We start from the raw sequence: 18,608 nt of genomic DNA, 5'->3' as shown, positions 1-18,608 counted from the left end.
GGTGAACCAAGGAGGGCTGCTCAGCAAGAACAGCCTTTGTAATCATCTACCAGAGGATGCCTTTGCTGTTCCTGACCCAACAGGACTATCCTGGGGCCGCGGGCACAGCAAACGAAACCAGGAGCACCACGGGCCAGGGGAAGGACCTCCCCTGTGCAGCCTACAAGGCTGATGAACCAAAGATGGACGGTTCCACCAATACCCCCAAAGACGCAGAGCCCCAGTCTGCTTCAGGCGTCAGCAGGACCGATGTCCCTTCCCCTCCCGCCCTGAGGGCAGTACACTAACGTGGAGGAGCTCGCCTGCGCTGCAGCTACTTGCTGGAGGAGAACTTGGTTCCCCGGGGCTTTGCCATCGCAGCCCACCTGAAGGTCCAAGGCAAGGAAAGGAAAACAGTGAGGAAAAAGGAGGAAGGGGAATCACATCTTGGGATAAGTGTAAGCTTCCACCACACCACAGAAAAACTACTTGGACTAGGTTCTCCTCGGCTGCCCTGGGGAAAGGCACTGAGCCAGCTTTGTGCGAGAACAGAGATGTTTCCGAGTGACCTAGTGCGTGGCTGGACCACCCTCCTCTCCCCTCCCCCCCCCCCCACCTCTGGGGTAACCGAGCTCCGTGGTCAACACGATCCCCAGGGAGGACGTGTGTGGCAGCTTCCAGGAGTCAGAAGTGCAAGGGGGACAGTCCAGCCCCACGGCCCAGCCCCTCCCCTGCCATTACTGTGCATTGATTGTCTAGCCAAACCGGGCTACAGTCTTCAGTTTAAAAAGGGGACCCCCAGCCTCCCTGCTCTAGAGGAGCTTCAGTCACAGAAGCGCTTGCGGGGCACCGTCCGAGCTCGGTTCGAGCGGCGAATCTCCTGCTTGGCATCACGGCATCGCTGGCAGATGAAAACCTCAGGCACGTTGGATTTACGGATCTTGGCACAAGAGAGGTGGATCCAGGTAGCACATTCGTTACATTCGATCATGGGCCTCCCTGCAAAGGGCTTCAGGCAGAAGCAGGTGATCAGATCCCAGGCATCGTCATCTGGTCAGGGAGAGAGACACCGGTCAGAAACCACCTTACCAGCTGCAGGTCCAGCTGTGGCCACACTAGCCAGTTCCACCGGTGTTAAATGGGACAGCCCCCCACTCACCTTCTGCTTTGGTGTTGGGAGCTGCTGCAAATTCGACTGCTAAAGTTGCAAAAGGGGGGGAAAAAAGAGGGGGGGAAAAAAGAGGGGGGGGGGGGAAAGACGAGATGAGCAAGGCGCCTCTACACCCCACTTCAGACGTGTTTCAGGTCTGTACTGCTCACTCTGCAGAACAGAGCTGCCAAAGGGCAGGCCAGCTCCCAGCTCCCTGCCCTCTGCTCTTCAGTCCTCCCAAGTCCCGAAGGCACTCCTCTTGCTAGGGGAGGCTCGGGCCATGGACAAGCCCTCCCTGCAGCCAGCACGGCTGGCTGCAGCTGAGGGAGGGCAAATATTTGGTACTGGCTGGAACACAACAGGGCCCTCTGTGCTCCCTCGGACACTCACCACTAAGCTGGGAGCTCCCTCTGCTCGCATCTTCCCCTTCGCTTTGGTCCAAGGTACTACAAGAACTGGGGCTTTTCCTCCCTCCAGAGCAGGGGTCGTGCTCCTTTAGCTGAGGATCATCTGCTGCTGGCTTCTCGGTCCCCTGCGCTCCGTGCATCCAGTCCTTCTCCTCCTTCATCAGCTCCTCCAGGAGGGAGTTGGGCTGGGGGTCCCCAGCCGGGTTGAGAGAAGGCTCCAAGAGCTGCTCTTTCACGGGAGGCACCTGTCCCTCCAGTGCAGCCAGCTCCTTCACCCCGTCCTGCTCTGCCCCAAAGCCCTTCCCAGTGCTCAGTGGCACCTTCTTCTCCACCTCCTGCTCCAAAATGAGTTTCTTTGCTGGTGGTTTCTTCCGTTTGGTTTGCTGGGGCCGGACATCGTAGAAGCTGGTGGGGAAGGCAGGGCAGCTCACGAGCAGGCTGTTGTCCACAGCCCCCCGGGCCACAGCGTTCCTGCTCCTCCCGTCATCCGTCAGGACGTGGCAGTCGGCGGAGTGGGACGAGGCCCAGCTATCGCTGTCCTGAGTGCTGCCCGTGCTGTTCTGGGGACTCATGCTGCCTCCGTGGGTCCAGGGCTCATTCTGCAAGAGGGGAAGATGCAGGACTAGCACGGGAGACCGCAGCGCAGACATTCAGGGTAAGGAGGAAGGGGCTGGGGATGGAGAACGACCCTCCAGGAGAAGAATTAGGAGCTAGGTCTGCAACCAGTCTTTTTGCAGAGGAAAACCCCGCAAGCCTGCTTACCTCTTCAGGGTAGGGGATGTAGCCTGCATAGGCCAAAACGAAGGTGCAGAACTGGTTGAAGTCCTCCACAGTTCTCTGTCGTTTCTGCAACGGCTGCAACAAACGCCACGTCTCGATTAAACTCCCCGGATACCCCCACCTGAGCCAAGTATCACAGCCGACCCTGGCAGCCAGCCCTGGACCACCAGGCAATTATACAGGCACATAATATTCAGGTCACCCGAACATCCATCCTTCCTGCAACCCATCTGCATCATCTGGCTCGACAGATGCAGCCCTTCCCTTTAAAACCCTGATTACAGGTGGGGGGGACACACAATGATGACACGATGGGACACCCAGAAAGCACAGCAGCTGCCCGGCAGAGCGTGAGTCAGAGGCTCGGGAGCTCCGGTGCCGGGGACGTCCGTCTGTCCATCCGTCCACCCCCCCGCCTGCCAGCTAACTCAAGGCCAGAGGGAGAAGGCGCCGGGGCTGGGAGGGCACCCGGCGATTTGGGCTTCCCCGGCTGCTCCCGGGTCAGCCGGAAGAGCCCGGCGCCGCTCGGGACGAGGTCCCGAGGACGGAGCGCCGGGGACCCACGGCCCGGTGGTGCGGGAGCGCCGGGAAGGGCCGGGAGCCCGCGCCAGAGCCAGCCCCGCGCCGGCGCCCCCCGAGCCAGGAGCGGAGGAGCAGACACCCCCCCCCACCCCCAACCTCCCGCCGGCTCCGGGGATCGAAGAAAGACCCCGGGGCCGGGCTGCACAGCTGTCCCCGCGGGAAGGCGGCCGCGGCCCGCCGGGGAGGGGAGAGCAGGGGAGGGGGCGGCCCCCCCGCCGCCGCCCGTCCCCGCGCCGGGCACCTGATGGCTCCCAAGATGGCGCCGCGCTCCCGGTCCTGCCCCGACCGGCCGCCGGGGGGGGGCGACCCCACCCCCGCACATGGGCACGGACACCCCCTGCACAAGCAGCACCCGCCCCGGCACCACCACGGGACCCCCCACCCCCGGAACCGGCACACAACAGCCCCCCCGTTCGCACACACACACATGCACCCCAGCACCCCCGCAGCCCCCAGCCCCGGGCCCGCCCCGGCACGCACACGCCGCGGGCAGCACGGCGCGGCACAACCCGGCCACGCAGGTCCCCGGCCGTGCCGCCGCACCCCCACCCGCGCCCGGGGCACCATCCCCCGCCCGCGCCCACAGCCGCCCCCCGGGGGCTGCTCGCACACACACAGACACAGCCCCCCCCGCGCACACACACACCGCACACAGCGCCCCCCCCCCTCCCCCCCAGCCCTCCCAAGCCTCCCTCAGGCACAACCCCCCCCCCACGCGCAGAGCGCCCTCCCGCAAAGCCCTCCTCGACACACGACCCCCCCCGCCCACACACACACACACGCACGACACCCCCCCCCCCAGCGCACACACACACACGACTTCCCCGGCGTAAAATCATGCGACCCCCCCCCCCGTGCATTCACACACGCGCGCACACACACACACACACACAAACACGCGACCCCCCCCGCCGCGCGCACAGAGACACACACAGAGGAGCCCGAGCCCCCCCCCCCCCCCCCCCCCGCGCGCGCGCACACACACACACAGAGACACACACACACGACCCCCCACCGCTCCCCCGCGGGCACCCCCGCATCCCGCGGTGGCTCCGGGCACCCGCACGCCGCCACCCGGGGAGCCCCCCCCTCCTCTCCCACCGCCCCGCTCACCTCTTCGGGCACGGGGGATCCGGGACTGGGCACGGGGCTACTCCCCGCCGAGCGCGGCCCGCCGCGGGGGAACGGTCCTCCGGGGGCGGCGGCCCCGCGCCCCTCACCTGCCGCCTCCCCGCCGGCGCTCATGCCGCCCGCCGGGCCCGCCCTGCCCTGCCCTGCCCTGCCCGGTGCGGTGGGTGCCCGCCGCCGGTCGGAGCGAGGCTCAAGCGCCGCCCCGGCCGCAGGGGCGGGACCACCTGGTGGCGGGGAAGGCGGGGGCGGGGCCTCGCGCCGGCCGCCCCGGTGGGAGGGGTAGGGGGGTCCGCCTCTACCGGCGGGGGGTGAAGGGGGGCGCGGACAGGGCCGGCCTGTCCACCGGCGGCACCGGCCCGCGTCCTGCCCCGCACGGCCCTGGGGCACCGGCTGGCACCGGGACACCCCCCCGCCGCCGGGCACCAGTGCCCCAGCACCCCACCCGGGTCTTGCAGGGTCCCCACGCCCCCCCCCCGGGTTACCAGGGCCCCCCCTGCTCTGCCCCCTCCTCCCACCCACCCTCAGCCCCGGTTTCTCGCAGCCCCCAAACCACAACCGGATCCGGGCTCCTGCCGGAGCTGACACCCAACCCCGGCCTCGCCCCTGCTCCGTGTCCCCCCGAGGTGGCCCACGGCCCTCAGGAGCCCAGTGGGACACAGGCACAGCCCCACACAACCCACCCGGGGCGCCAGCCTTCCCAGCACCGCAGAGGAGCCGTTTGATTAGGTGAGACCCATCCGGAAAGCATCTCCCCTGAGCAGCCTTCTGCTCAGGGAAGCAGAAGGACCCCCCCCCCCCCCCCCCCCCATTCAAGCCCCACAGCCCCCCAAGGAAAGGAGAGCACTGCACCCACTGCATCCTGGGTTTATTTACACTGCAACCTCTGTGCAGGCGGGCAGGGAGGGCTGCCGAGCAGCCCACCCCCAGGCAGCCCACCCCAGGGCCGGTTTGAAAGGAAAGGCAGGCAGCGAGGCGAGGTGGTACCGGCAGCACAGGGAAAGGAGCAGGGAGCAGGGCCCGGCCAAACCGGGCTCTGGCTCCCTCAGCACTACAAACACAAGCCCCTGGGGAGGACAGACCGAGGCCTGGCTTCCAGGGGCTGGGGGAAGAGGCAAGGGTCACTTTTAGCAGCAAAGGCCTCGTTTCCCTCCAGGGTGGCTGAGGGGATGGTGGCATATAATAGAGCCTGACCAGTGTCTGGCCAGTTAAACACAAAAAAAAAAAAAAAAAAAGAGAAAGAAAAAGGCAGAGGGGGAAGTGAAGAAACATGGAGAACAGCTCCTCTCCTGCCCTCCAGAGCACGGAGTTAAACCGGGGGGGGTGGGACGCGACACCTCCTTCCCTCCTCTTGGCAGAACAGCAGCTCCAGGCACAGCCTTTCCAGTGCACCCAGTGCCAGGCGTAGCCCCGGCCGACGGCAGAGCCCCCGGCGTGCCCCAGGCCACGCGCAGCACCGGGCTCCTGCTCCCTCGCTGTCCTTCCGCCCGGCCCCAGGAGGGGAGAGCAGTTCAGGTGGCAGTTTGATGGCACGGCTGACGGTCCATGCGGGCAGCAGCGTCCTCGGCGCTCTGCCAGGCACAGTTGGGATGGATGCCGAGGTGGCCAGGCTTTGCACTCCAGCCCCCGGCGCAATCCGGCTCCTACCTCCCCTTATAGGAAACCCTCCTTCCGGAACTGCTCCTTCAAGATGTCTCTGTACTGGTCGAAGCCGCCCTCGATGCGGGTCACGGTGGCATTCTCGCACACCCACAGCTCCTGGCACACCAGGCGGATGAAGCGCTCGTCGTGGGACACCAGAATTACACCACCCTGCCAACACACAAGGGGGGATAAAAAAGGGAATTCAGTGGAGCACAACCCAGGGCCCAGCGCTGGCGGCACAGAGATCCTGCGCCCCTGTCCAGCCTGTGCCCAGGACTTCAGGTTTCCATCCGCTGCAGGGAAAACTCAAGGGTACTTCACTGGCAGGGACCTAATCCCAGCCTTTCCTTCATTCAGGGGGACAGACAGATGACGTATGGAGGAGGCATGTGCAGCAGTAACGTATTTAACCCCCGCTCTTGGAAGGCAAGTGCAGGGTTTGTTACCGGCTCTCCAAGTCTCTGACAACTGCAAGGACAGAGGTTCCAGGTGGAGTCAATGACAGTCAAAAGGCGGCTGGGCCAGGCCCTGAGCAACCTCAGTTAAGCTTTTCTTTCACAGGAAAACTGCCCCAACCTGAGCAACTATAAAACAGTGAGAACCAGGTTGATCACAGTGGTATCTGGAGGCTGAGGCTTTGGAGATCAGCCATAAATTGTGCCTAAGGAAGAGCTGAGAGGCCCCAAAGCAGGGCCGAGGGCTGCATGCAGCACACAGCGGCACACCAGAAGTCACAGAGTGTAGGTGACCGGCCAAGATGGGGGACAAGGTTCTCTCTGGTCTGCTGTTGCCTCTCTCAGCCACCCCTAGCCAAAGCCAGCAAGTCAAACAAACCACCAGGATGGACGGCTAAGGCAGAAATGTGACTGACCCATCCCAACTTCTGTCCTGGACTTGAAGCCATCACTGGTATTTGACTGTCCACCTCTGGCTGAGATACCAAGTAACCCAAGCTGGAGGCTGCAGAGAGCGTTAGAAAAACAGGATCTCACTGAGGGAGCCTTACCCGGAACTTATTCAGTGCCTTTGCCAGCGCCTCAATGGTCTCCATGTCCAGGTGATTTGTCGGCTCATCCAGGATGTAGAAGTTTGGACTGGAAGAGAAGACGGCTCTGAGGATGCACTGGAACAGGCCTGGGCTGGGTCTGCACCCGTTTGCGCTGCAGGGACCTCCACCAGGCTGCTGCGTTAGCCATGAAAAGCCACAGCCACCAGCATTTGCATGGCCCCAAGATCGGCGTTGCCCAGCTCCAGGGACACCTCTTATCCCTGTGAGCCCAAAGCGGCAGAAAGCCACCTGTCTCCTTCCACACAGTCCCCCCAGGGTGACAACCTCCCTCCCCACAAAAGTCCCAAGGACGAGGCTTCTGCGGGGCAGCGGAAAGTCCCTGGATGCCTGCTTTCCTCCCGGTGAAGCAGACTCCAGGGATGGAGCCATGCAAAAATTAACAGCATCTGGGAGAAAATTACCAGGACATAGTCATCTGGGCAAAGGCCACGCGACTCTTCTGACCTCCAGACAGGCTGGCCACGGGACGCACGGCCAGCTCCCCCGAGACACCGTAGCTCCCCAGCTGATGCCGGTACTCCTCCTCCGTCTTCCCTGCAGGAGCATGTCACAACACAGCTATGGCACACCCAGAGTGACACAGGGCCCTCGGCGCCGTGAGCTCGGTGGGTGCCATGGCCGGGCAGCCTATGCCAGACCAGCATGGCGGGGGAGGAATTCAGCAGCCGCTTCCAGGCAATTCCCTCCCAAGCAGGGGGTTTGTGGGGAAAACCTGACTGACACAATCAGGACAGGGGCTGCAGGGCTGGTGACTGACTCCAAGTGACGCCGCCCCCAATTCCCTGTCACCACGTTACGTAATGTTAAGTGGAGAAGAGAGCGGGAGGTTTTGGCAGCTGGGAATGGGGGAGCCGGTGCTCGTTCTGCGCCCAGCAGGAAAGCGGGTCATCTGCCCCCAAAACCCAGCCACGGCACCAGCCTGAGGTCTGCAGACTGCCAGCTACTCCTGCACAACCAGCTCAGCTTCTCAAGGCTGGCGTCCTGAACCTGTGCTGGATGTGGGGAGTTAACCCAGAGCAGGCAGTATCCCTCAAACACTGATGTGACAAAGTCTTCTGCCCAGGGCCACAGAACAAGTCAATGCTGCTCCATGCGTGGCAAAGGAGACCTCAATGGCCCAGATCTTCTGGAATCTCCAAAACTCACCTGGGAACTTTCTTGCCAGCAACTCTACAGCACTGATGTTCAAGTCCAGTTGATCCACATGGTGCTGGCTGAAATAACCGATCTTCAGGTTTCTGCAGAATGGGAAGAGAGATTGCGAGCTGGTACCAGGCCCTGCAACCACAGCGCTCGCAGCTGCAGCTACAGGAAGGGGGGCATATGCGTGGGTGTGCAGGACCCATCCCCGTCACTTGGGCACCCATCACTCCAAGGCACAGCCCAGAAGCCCTCCAACTGCACCATTCCTCCCAGTCCCCCAGCCCTTCCTACCAGGTACCTGTGAGCATGTCTGATCCCTCTGACTGGTGCCAGCTCCCCCATTAAGATCTTTAGCATGGTCGACTTGCCAGCTCCGTTTTCCCCAACCTAGAGAAGCAGCAGCAGCATTGGAGAACGTGAAACCCATGAAGGTACTCTGGGGGGGGGGCCACAGTTATCAGGGAATTTCAGGTCTCTTGGATGATCACGCAGCAGAGGGGGGCAGGACGAGAGTCTAACCAATGACTCCAGCTACCTAGAAGCTGCATTTCTATCACTGAGGAGCAGCACAGGCAGCAGTGCTAGAAGATGTTCCCTCCCCAACCCTCGAGCCTAAGGATTACCTGGTCCCAGCCTCATTTGCAAGCACATAGCATCTCTCTGCTGCCCCATCCAATGTAGCAGGAGCCCCCACCACATGCTGCTGTTGTCAGCTAACAGGGAGTTACAGAGAAGATGGACCCAGTCTCTTCTCAGAGGCACCCAGTGAAAGGATGAAGGGCAACAGGCGCAAGTCACAAATTCTAACTGGTATTAGGAAAAATATTCTAATGTTCCTCAAAATGAGGATGATCAAATGCTGCAATGGGACCTAGAGGAATGGGAGAAATAGTCCTCCCTGGAGATAGCCAGAATTCAACTGGACAAGGACCTGAGCAACCTGACCTAACATCAAAGCTGGCCCTGCTTTGAGCAGGGACCTCCCAAAGTTCCTCGTGGCCACTGTTATTCTGCAATCCCACATACCACACAGATGCGGGACTCCAGGTCAGCAGAGACGGACAGGGAACAAAAGATGTAGTGACTTGGGTCGTAATAGAAGTCTACTTCATCTAGCTGCAGGACTGGGGGGGAGAACTTCTCAAAGCCATCGGGGAACCTGGGAAGGCAGGAAGAGGTGAGACATGGCCAGGAACTTCAGAGACCCTGCTCCCAGCCTCCCGGGACAACTGCTGCAACCCCCCAGGTGGCAGAGGGGCTCCCTACCATGTAGGGTCTCTGGGAAGGACGGTCACAAGAAGGGGACACGGATCTGCAGCCTTGGCCCCAGGAGGGAACCCAGCCTGAACGCAGGGGCCTGTCTGGGCTCCCTGTCAGACTAAGGCTGGCCCGCAGGAAGGGGTGGTTGCTCCAGCTGGGACAGGACCCAGGAGTAGCTCACGTCAGAAACAGAGCCAGGTGCCCTCCGAGCAAGGGCTCAGGGGACACTTACTTCATGATCACCTCAGACTCCTTGTCCACAGGTTTCAGCTCTGGCCTGCAAGAAGAAGAGATGCGTAACCAAGGTGCCTTGCACTGGGGGTCTGTTCTCACTCCAGAAGGCATCAGCTCTGTGACGCCTCATCCTAGCCAAAGCCTGTGGACCAGAGACAGAGCACCCAAACCCCAAACCATCCCCGTATCTCCCAGGCGCCCTGGGAACCTCTGTTTCTTCCCATGAGCACTGCCCCCTCCCCACCTCCAGAGAGGAGCAGGACAGGCACTCACAGCTTCTCCAACAGCTTGAGCTTGCTCTGCACTTGTGATGCCCTGTTGGCGTTGTAGCGAAAGCGGTCAATGAAAACCTACAAGAGAGAAAAACATCAGAGAGCCCCAGGTCCCCTTCAGCCCTAGCCACCCCACTCTGCTGCCAAACCTCCTGCAACAACAGAGCCACATCCACGGGTCTAGAAGCATGGAGAAAGAGATAAAGCTGGGAGAAGAGTGTCCCAGCACTACTGGCTTCTCTCCGTACCTGGATGTGCTCACGGTACTGCTGCTGGGCTTCGTACTCTCTCTGCTGGTTCTTCAGCCGCTCCTCCTTGATCTTCATGAAGTTCTCAAAGTCCCCGCGGTACGTGTCCAGCCGCTGCGAGTGCAGGTGGATGATGTCCGTGGCCACTGCATTCAGGAAGTTCCTGTCGTGGGACACCACGAGGATGGTCGACTGCCAGGTCTGGAGGAGACAGCAAGAGGGAGGCCCAAGCATCATCAAGCCAGAGTGCAGGGCTCGGTCCCACCACCCAGCGAGGCGAGACACCAGCCTGAAGGACATCTCTATCCCTCACCCTTGCTCTGTCCCGGGGCTTCCCACCACCCCCTACCTGCAAGTAGGTCTCAAGCCACAAAATGGCCCTCACGTCCAGCATGTTCGTTGGCTCTGAGGAAAGGGAAAGAGGCACTGAGGTCAGGAGGGATGAGGATGGCTGGATTATGCTTTTTTACACAGGAAAGGCTAGCGATCAGCATAGCGGAGGAAGAGACCCTGCGTGGGGACCTGCTCCCACAGCTCAGGGGACTCACACGTGTGGGGTGTGCTGAGAGGGGTGCACACAGGGGCCAAGGCTCAGCCAGGGATGCTCCCCCCACTCCATATCGGTACCTGGACCCTGGTGCCTGGCAGCAGCGTCTCACCCAGACACCCCACCCAAGGTGGGCACCTCCCCAGGGAGCCAGCCCAATGCCGGGGTCACCCCTGCGGTGAAGGGACTCCCCCCAGAGCGGGCTGGCAGCCAGGACCCATCACAGGGACAGGTGAGGGAAAGGGACTGCTTGGGGCATGATGACATGCAGACCACCCGGCTGGGACACGGGGCAGAGCTCTGCTGAGTGCAGTGAAAGTGGCTGCCGAAACAGACTTCCCCGCACCACTGCCAGCTCTGCCCGCCATGCCAGGGGAGCACCGACAGCCCTGCCAGCACCGGCCCTGTCACGCAGGGCTATTTTGAGCAGGCAGCTAAAGGCCACGGTGTGCTCCCAAACCCAGCAAGGGCACAGGCGGGCCCAGCGGCAGTGTCGGAGGGAACTCACAGTATCGACTTACCATCCAGCAGAAGGAGATCTGGCCTAGGAAAAACAAGACATGGGTTTTTCATACAAGACATATCAGAAGCAAAAAGAGCACAGGATCAGTGCAGAGCGCGTTTCACCACACACACAGAGCTGCAATGCCTCCAACGCTCCCCACCCTGAGAGCCTGAGTCGAGAGGACCCCCAGGCAGCACCCCTGCACCTCACAGCATGGACAGCAAGGAGGGTTAACCCCATAGCATGAAGGCTCGGACACCAACCTGGCAAACAGGGCTCTGGCTAAGGCCAGTCTCATTCTCCAGCCTCCAGAAAACTCTCTGAGGAAAGAAGAGGTTTCAGAGAGGGGTTACTGTTTAACGCAGAACAACTCTGTGTTTGCCTGCCTGCCAGGCTCCCGTGGCCCTTTTGGCTCTGCTGTCACCCAGAGACAGCATGTCCCTGCAGAGATCTCGGGCGCAGCACAAGATCCATGGTCCAGCAGGCAGGTGGCTTGGCACCCCCAGGGCAGGAGACCACATTGGACGGGCAGGAATAGACCCTCACTCTCCCACAGGGCTCCCCTCCCTTACAGCCGCAGCAGTGCCTGCGGGCTCGCTAGCAGCAGCGTCTCCCCAGACCCATTTCTGTCTCGATGCCCAGAACCTGGAGACTTACTTGGTTGTCTGTTGTTGCATCTTTGCATTAAAGCCCAGCCCAGCGAGAATGACGGATGCCCTGGGGAAAAGGGGAGAGAACTGGAACCCAGCTACAGCATCCAACAGCAGAGCAGAGTCTGATGTCTCAGACCCACAGTCGCTGTGGGGACTCTGCTGCATGGTTTAAGGCCATTCTGGCACAGGAAAACTTCATTGCATGCCCAAGAGCAGTGCTTGGCTGGGAAATGCAGCCCAGCAGGGCACAGCATCCACATGAAGTCCCAGGAGATTCACAAGAAGCTTTCAGCTCTTTGGCCAGGAAGAGAGTCACTACCACCAACATCCCAGAAACGCTCCCCAGACACCAGGAACTTGGGGAGGTCTGAGAGGAGCAGCAGCAACAATGCAAGCCATTTTTTTTGGGGGGGGGAATCCCTCTAGCTTCAGGGGGGGGAAGCTCGACTACTCCTAATCCAGCAGAGCTGTGACAGAAGAAGAGACAAGAAGAGCAGTAGGGAGAGCCCCCTGTCCCCACATGCTGAATCCCAGGGCCACAGCATCACCCTTCCATACCCCATTCCCCAAATCACTGCCCATGCCAACAGACAGCAGTGTCCACAGGGCTGTCTCACCTCGCTGGGGCCTTGTCTGCCTCAATCTCCTCCAGCTTCGCGTAGATCTCCGATAGCCTGGCACCTTCTGTCCCTTCTCCCCTGGGACAGGACAAAGAGGAGTGTGTGGGACTGATGGGGGTCAGGGTTTGAGTGCTGGGGGAGGCTGATCTTCCCAAGCAGGAATAAGGTGGGCAAGACGCAGCCCAGCCCTGCTGGAGCCCTCCGTCTGAAGTGAGAGACCTCAGAACGAGACCTAGCGGTCAAGAAGCCATGGAAGGGCTGGAAACCCAGCGGCAACATCTCACCTGCCAGCATTAATCTTAGCCGTCAGATCCCTCTCCTCCCGTAGTAGACTCTCACGAGTGGTGTCACACTCCAGCACACTCTGCAGCGCCGGCGTCTCATCCCCCGCCACCTCCTGCTCCACATGGAGGATGCTGATGTGCGAGGGGATGCGCAGGCTCCGGCTAGCGATCATCTTCAGCAGCGTGGTCTTCCCCAGCCCGTTCCGGCCCACCAGCCCGTAGCGCCGTCCAAATGCCAGGTTCAGGTCTGCTCCCGCCAGTAGGACACTAAAGCAAGAGAACAGGCAGGCACCTGGTCAGACTGCCCCACGGAGAGGGAGATAACTGGCAGCCACCTGCCCCCAGCATATTTCAGGCTGTGCTGGGGCCAAGCAACCATCGCAGACTTCTCCTGCCCAAAGCCAACAGGGCCAGGTGCCCACCTTGCCTTCTGATCCTTCCCATACCCTCTGTCGTTTCCCAACCACTCTCCAATCCGGTCTCAATGACGCATGGTCCAAAACCCCAGCCAGGATCTGTCCCACCTCCCCATCTGCACTCACCGCTCACCGAAGGACACGTCGAAGTTCTCAATGCGCACATCATACGACTTGTTCTTGCCTGATGACTCCATGCGAGTCTCCTTCTTGCTGGCAGCTTGGCTGGCAGACGCCTCCTCAAGGACCCTGCGGGCAGGCAGAAGGCAGAGAAGGGGGCTCAACGGGAAAGCTCTGGTACAGCCAGATCCCAGCCACACTCAGCAGAGCAGGATGATGATGTTCGAGGCGCCCTCCATACTCACAGAGGACCAGATGACTTCAGGGAATCCCGCTCCATCCTCTTGTCCTGCTTGGCTTTCAGCCTGGCTTCCGCCTTCTCCAGTTTCTTCGCATTCACCATCTGGGGCACAAAGCAGAGAGTTTGAAGAAGAGGGAGCATCTTCAGCAAAAGCCCCAAAAGCCCAACTCCATGACAAAAGAGATCAATCAACCCCTCACGCCTGGAAGGAAGGAAAGGAGGGCAGGAGGGAGGTAGGACAGGGGAACTGGGACAGATTCAAGCGCATTTTGAGGAAGCTAATCAGACCAGGAAGTCACTTCAGGAATGAAGTCCTAAATCAACTGCTCATACACAACAGTTCTGCCTCAGCAAGGCAAAGGGTTTGGCTGACCCTAACGTACGGCCAGTTTCTCTAGTTCCGGGGACCTGGGTCAGCCAAGTCACTTCAACAGCAGCAACCTGCTATCCCAGTCCCTCCTCCGCTACTCACTACACCCACCCTTGTCCTAGACCACAAGGCACGTTAAACTTTAGCCAGTTTGGAACAAACTCAGCTTACATGGTGGATCAATCAAGGCAGAGACAAAAAGCATTTAATTAAAACTGAAGGCAAGAAGGAGCCAAGCATTTTAACCTGGCCTCTGGCCTTGGCCAGGCTCTCAGCCCACTCCAGCTTATTCCTGCATCAAGTCAAATATTTGTGGCTGACCAAGAACACTCCTAGATATTTCTAGGCAACTCTGCAGCCACCGGAGCATGTTACAGACCTGCATGCTAGACTGAAGAGCATCTTGTTACTGGAGCTGTGACCCCGTACCTACAGACAGACTGAGTCACTCTGTAAGCTGTACCGAGCTCCCTGAATCTCCCAGTAAGACGTGTCCTCCAGAACTTGAGAGGCCTCCTGAGACCTTCTCTGAATTGTCTCAAATTTTTCTGAAGATCTTTTTTGAGTTGCGGACGTGAGAGCCAGAGAGCGAACCCAGCAGCAACAACTCCAGTGCCAAAACCAGCAACAGCTGCCAGCTTTCACTTAAGACTCCCATTCAGACACGCAGGGATCACGTTAGCTCTCAGCCTCCAAGCGAGGGGTTCTCGTCCTCACCACGTTACCCCAGGAAGGGACAGCTCCACAAGAGACCAGCCTGGTAGAGAGACTGCCCACCCTGTACAGCTACCGCCGTCTTTGCTTTGCAGATGCACAATCACAACTCACCTGTACTCAAACTTCGGCTCATCCAACAAAGAGGGCAAGCCGGGTCACTCCTGAGCAGCCACACATTTCATCGGCAAAGATGTTCCGATTTCCTCCAAGTCAGGGAGCGTAACTGATAACTCCTGATCTTATTTCTCAAACCGTGACAACCCACAGCCATTTCTAAAGCTGGGCTTACAACCTCCCTGCAGCAGCTCTCTGGAAAACAGCTGCTCCCTGCCAGCTCCTCATCTGTAACGTCCAACATCTAACCACTACCCAGGATTTTATCTCTCATTGAGTATAGCAAGATGTCATCCCGGTACATCCTATTTTCTCAATCAAAGGCCTTGCTGCAGAAGCCAAAGGCCCTCATGAAAGTCAGAGAAGCTGCACTCTGAGCACCACCACTGCATCACCCACGCTTTGAAGCTCATTAGGAAGTTTTGGCAAAATAGATCTTGTCAAATTAACAAGCTGTTAACTTCTGTTGAGCCTTTTTACCAGACTAAGATCAAGAGTTTCACAAATGACAGTAAACCTGACGAGGAGCCATACCCCCCACAGCTGTGCCCCTAACCGGGACGACTGCCTGTCCCGGCTGCTCTCCGAGGGCGAGGTGACTGGAGCAGGGCAGGGCACCTGCAGCCCCGCGTGTCAGTTGCTCCCACGGGGTCTGCTGGCTTACGAACGAGGACACAGCCCCCCACTTACCGAGGTCTGGCCTCTCTTCAGCAACAGCCCCGGCAGCAGGTCCACGCTGGCATCCGCTGCAACAAGACAGTTGGGTTGGTGAGCACGTGCTCCAGGGAGGCTCCACCAAGCACTGCCTTAGCGGCTGCCTGCAACCAGGCAGGACTGCCCCCTCTCCAACGGGACGAGGGGACCAAAGGGTGGCTCCTCTCCTTCCACCCCAGCTTGCCCTGCGGGCAGCCAGGTGCTGCTGACAACAGCGCAGCAGCAGGAAGAGAAAGAGGGGTGCACCTGCAAGGGGGAGCCCAAGACGCGCAGGGCGGGGGGAACCGCTCCCCCAAGGTCAGGCGAGCGCACGCTCAACGCCCTGAGCCCGTCCTCGCTGCCGGCAGCCCGACAGCGGGATGGGAGCTGTCGGGGGGGGGGGGGGGGGTGACACGATGCATGGTGCCACTCCGGTGGGTGCCACTCACCATATCCATCGGTGATCTGGGAGAGCTGGATGGGGGCGTCCAGCAGCACCTGGCTGCAGCGCTGGGCCCGGCCCTCGTCCCTGCGAGAGAGGAAGAGGAGGAGGAGGAGGTGAGGAGGGTGTGAGGGCGGGCGGGGGCCGGGGCGGGGGCGACCCTTACAGCTGCAGGGTGTTGAAGAGGCGCTGGCAGATCTCCCGGATGGCGCCGTCGTCCTTGGCGTCCTGCGACACCTCCCGCAGCAGCTCCCCCACCGCCTCCACCAGCTCGTCCACCGACTCGAAGTCCGCCCCGCTGCCGTGCAGGATCCCTGCGGGCACACGGCGCCGGCGCTGCACACCCCTCCGCTCGCGCGCGCGCGTGCTGTCGCGACGGACGGCCGCGTGTCGCGATGCGGCCGGCAGGTGGCACCCGCCCGCTCCCGCGCCCCCTCCCCTCCCCTCCCCGGCCGCCTGTCGCGACGGCGGGGAGGTGTCGCGACATGCGGCGGGGCGGGAGGCCGAGCCGCGGGGAGGCGGGCACCGCTCACCCGTCACGTAAGCGAAGACCTCGCCGTCCAGGTCGGGGAACTCGCTGCGGAGGATGTCGGCGCACGACGCCATGGCGGAGCCGGAGCGGAGCCCCGCCGCGGTGCGGTGCGGCCCGGTGCCGGTGCCGCCGCCGCCGCCGCGCGGAGCCCGGCACCGCGGCAGAGGCGGAAGGGACGGCGCGGGCGCGGGGGCCGCCGGGAAGGAGGCGGGCGGCCGCCATGCGCGCGGGGGCCGCTGGGAAGTGGAGTCCGGGGCGGGGCGCGCGTGCGCAGTGCGGGTCGGAGCGGGGGTGGCGAGGGCTCACTGCCACGTGCGGCCGCCCCGCGGAGGGCCGGTGCCGGTGCCGGTGCCGGTGCCTCCGCGGGCGGGGCGAGCAGCCCCCGGGCACCCAGCGGGCGCGGAGAGCCCCCGGGGGCGGCGGCGGCCAAGCACAGCCCCAGCGCGGCCTTGCCTGCAGCGTGGGCGGCGCGGGTTTGCGCTCAGAACGGCCGGCGGCGGGGCGGGCAGAGCGCTGCTCGCACCCCGCTGGCCCCGTGCGACGGTGAAGGAGGTTTTACCAGCGTTTTGGGGTTTTTGCCCCCTCTTTTGGAAAAGCAAAATAAGAGCTTCGGCTCCCAAACTTGTTCCTCAACACACGCGGCCACTGCGCTGTGGTTTGGGTTTTTTTAAGGCACTCAGAATAAGCAGACGGGGGCAGGGCCCCGGGGCTGGGGCTGCGCCCGTGCCCAGGCCCACCCAGACACGGGTTAAAGGCAGGGGGTCATGAGCTGCTGCAGCAGCCGCTCGCACCTTCACCTACCAGGCACGGCGCCCTCCTTGGCCCCAGCCTCCAAAAGCCCAGTCAAAAGGGAAAGAACTCCTTTGATTTTTTTCAGCTGCTCACAAGGAAAAGCCACCAGGGTTCACTTAGGCCAGGCTCAGGCAGAGAAGCCAGGCCTGCAGCGGGCTGGACATGCCTCACCCAAGACAGCAGCCCAGCTGCAGGGTTTAGTAAGCCAGCACTGCAGGGAAGCCCAGAGCACCCTCCTTTCCCCAGGGAGCTGCAGCAGTGGTGGCAGCAGCTGGAATTGAGCACTGGCAGTGCTGGAAGCAAAAGCATCACTCGTTCTTTTCACCTACTAACCCCCAGGCAGCCCAGGGCTGGGGAAGCGACAAAAGCAAGCTCCGAGACACACTGGCACCGGCCCAGGCTCTTGCACCACAAGCCCTAAACAGCAGCGCAGGTAGCCTTCTCCATTCTACATACTTTATTAGATTCAGAGCTGGACAAATCACAAAGTGTACAAAATGGAGACCACACTACCAGAAGCAGGATTGTGGGTAGCAGCAGCATTCCTATGGCCCAGAAGCGTTTGGTAGAAGTGTGGAGAGGGCAGGCTAGGGCAGGGGGCTTTCTGCCAACTGCATTTTAGATTCCCGAGGACAGACCCTGTTCACATCCTGACAGAGCTCAGCTGACCCGCACTCCCTGGGACAGAGGGGCCACGTTTCCAATTTATTTGGAAAGGACAGACTGGCTCGAGCCAGCAGTGGGTGGGGGTAAGTGCTCTAAGGACCCGAAATGCTGTGCCACCCACATACACACCAGCAAGAGTCTAAACCCTCATCCTTTTTGGTCACGAACCTTCCCACGGCAGGACTCTATACTGACGACTTTGCAAGAAATATAAGGTGGTGGTGAGATCCGGTGAGCCCACCATCTCCCCTGGTGGAAGCCCGACAAACTCGCCACCCCAGGCATCTCAGACTGGCCAGCAACATCTACCACAACAGCAATAGCTAGTACAGAAGCCAGGGTAACTTCAACTCAGATTTGTCCAGTCTATGTTTAGGTCTATTCTACGAGTACATATGCACAAGAACTTCAAAAATACTAGGATATGATGCAAGTAGTGAGACACCAACAGAAGAGGAGTTTAATGGTGGACGTTCCCTAGAAAGATCACGAGAGGATGGGAGTTAGACTAGCCCTTCCCCACCCTGGGACAGGGAGCAGGAGGCTGACTGCACCCCTGCGTGCGACTGGGTTCTGAACTTCATCTGCAGCGTGGGTGGTAACCGAGCACAGGCAGGCGAGTCCACTCCCAAGGTGAGCCACGGGGGCTTTCAATCTGCGTAGAGGGGCCAGGCAGATGTTTTTTCCGAATGTACTTGAAGACCGAGGAGAGGCGGAGGATGGCTTGGAGAAGAGGGAGCCCGCCAGCCTGCTGGGGCTAGCATCTGGTCTCGTAGATCCCGCTCCTGCCGATGTACCTCACCCATTTTATCACATCATGGTCACTGTAGTTCAGCTTTGGCTCAAAGACTTTCAGGTAACGCACCTTCAGCCCAGAGGGCGCAAACGGGACCTATTGAGAAAGGGAAAGGCAACGGAGAGCATTGGAACAGAGGGGTAAGATGCTCTCCATACACAAAAGCCAGAGGAGCCCTTGGCTATGCATCTATAAATGGACACC

General features: G+C 60.9%; 3 protein-coding genes across 4 annotated transcripts in view; all 3 read right to left on the bottom strand.

The window, feature by feature from the left end:
• Positions 1-593: 593 nt before the first annotated feature.
• Positions 594-4,143, bottom strand: LOC143161853 (PHD finger protein 13-like). The gene is made up of 5 exons (XM_076341233.1): positions 4,012-4,143; positions 2,299-2,391; positions 1,520-2,135; positions 1,139-1,177; positions 594-1,029 (listed from the first exon to the last, which is right to left on the bottom strand). The coding sequence occupies exons 1-5, from the start codon at positions 4,141-4,143 to the stop codon at positions 803-805; spliced, it is 1,107 nt and encodes a 368-aa protein (XP_076197348.1). The 3' UTR covers positions 594-802.
• A 733-nt stretch (positions 4,144-4,876) lies between these two features.
• On the bottom strand, positions 4,877-16,247 carry ABCF3 (ATP binding cassette subfamily F member 3). Its single transcript, XM_076341263.1, has 22 exons — positions 16,152-16,247; positions 15,785-15,932; positions 15,626-15,705; positions 15,174-15,229; positions 13,287-13,384; positions 13,048-13,170; positions 12,506-12,772; positions 12,219-12,299; positions 11,606-11,665; positions 11,212-11,268; positions 10,965-10,987; positions 10,246-10,301; positions 9,897-10,097; positions 9,650-9,726; positions 9,375-9,419; positions 8,909-9,041; positions 8,181-8,269; positions 7,886-7,977; positions 7,141-7,273; positions 6,677-6,764; positions 5,674-5,838; positions 4,877-5,597 (listed from the first exon to the last, which is right to left on the bottom strand). Exons 1-21 carry the CDS (start codon positions 16,222-16,224, stop codon positions 5,680-5,682), a joined length of 2,139 nt encoding a protein of 712 aa, XP_076197378.1. The 5' UTR covers positions 16,225-16,247; the 3' UTR covers positions 4,877-5,597; positions 5,674-5,679.
• A 1,129-nt stretch (positions 16,248-17,376) lies between these two features.
• The window catches only part of AP2M1 (adaptor related protein complex 2 subunit mu 1), a 29,912-nt gene continuing 28,680 nt past the window's right edge, over positions 17,377-18,608 (bottom strand). For both annotated transcript variants that reach the window (XM_076341232.1, XM_076341231.1), the window contains one exon: positions 17,377-18,500. In XM_076341232.1, the coding sequence (XP_076197347.1) occupies positions 18,366-18,500 (135 nt within the window). In that variant the 3' untranslated portion in view covers positions 17,377-18,365. The remainder of the gene's footprint in view (positions 18,501-18,608) is intronic.

Source organism: Aptenodytes patagonicus, chromosome 6 (assembly GCF_965638725.1).
Source record: "Aptenodytes patagonicus chromosome 6, bAptPat1.pri.cur, whole genome shotgun sequence".
Lineage (NCBI taxonomy): Eukaryota > Metazoa > Chordata > Aves > Sphenisciformes > Spheniscidae > Aptenodytes > Aptenodytes patagonicus.
This window is presented reverse-complemented; position numbering and strand designations above follow the sequence as displayed.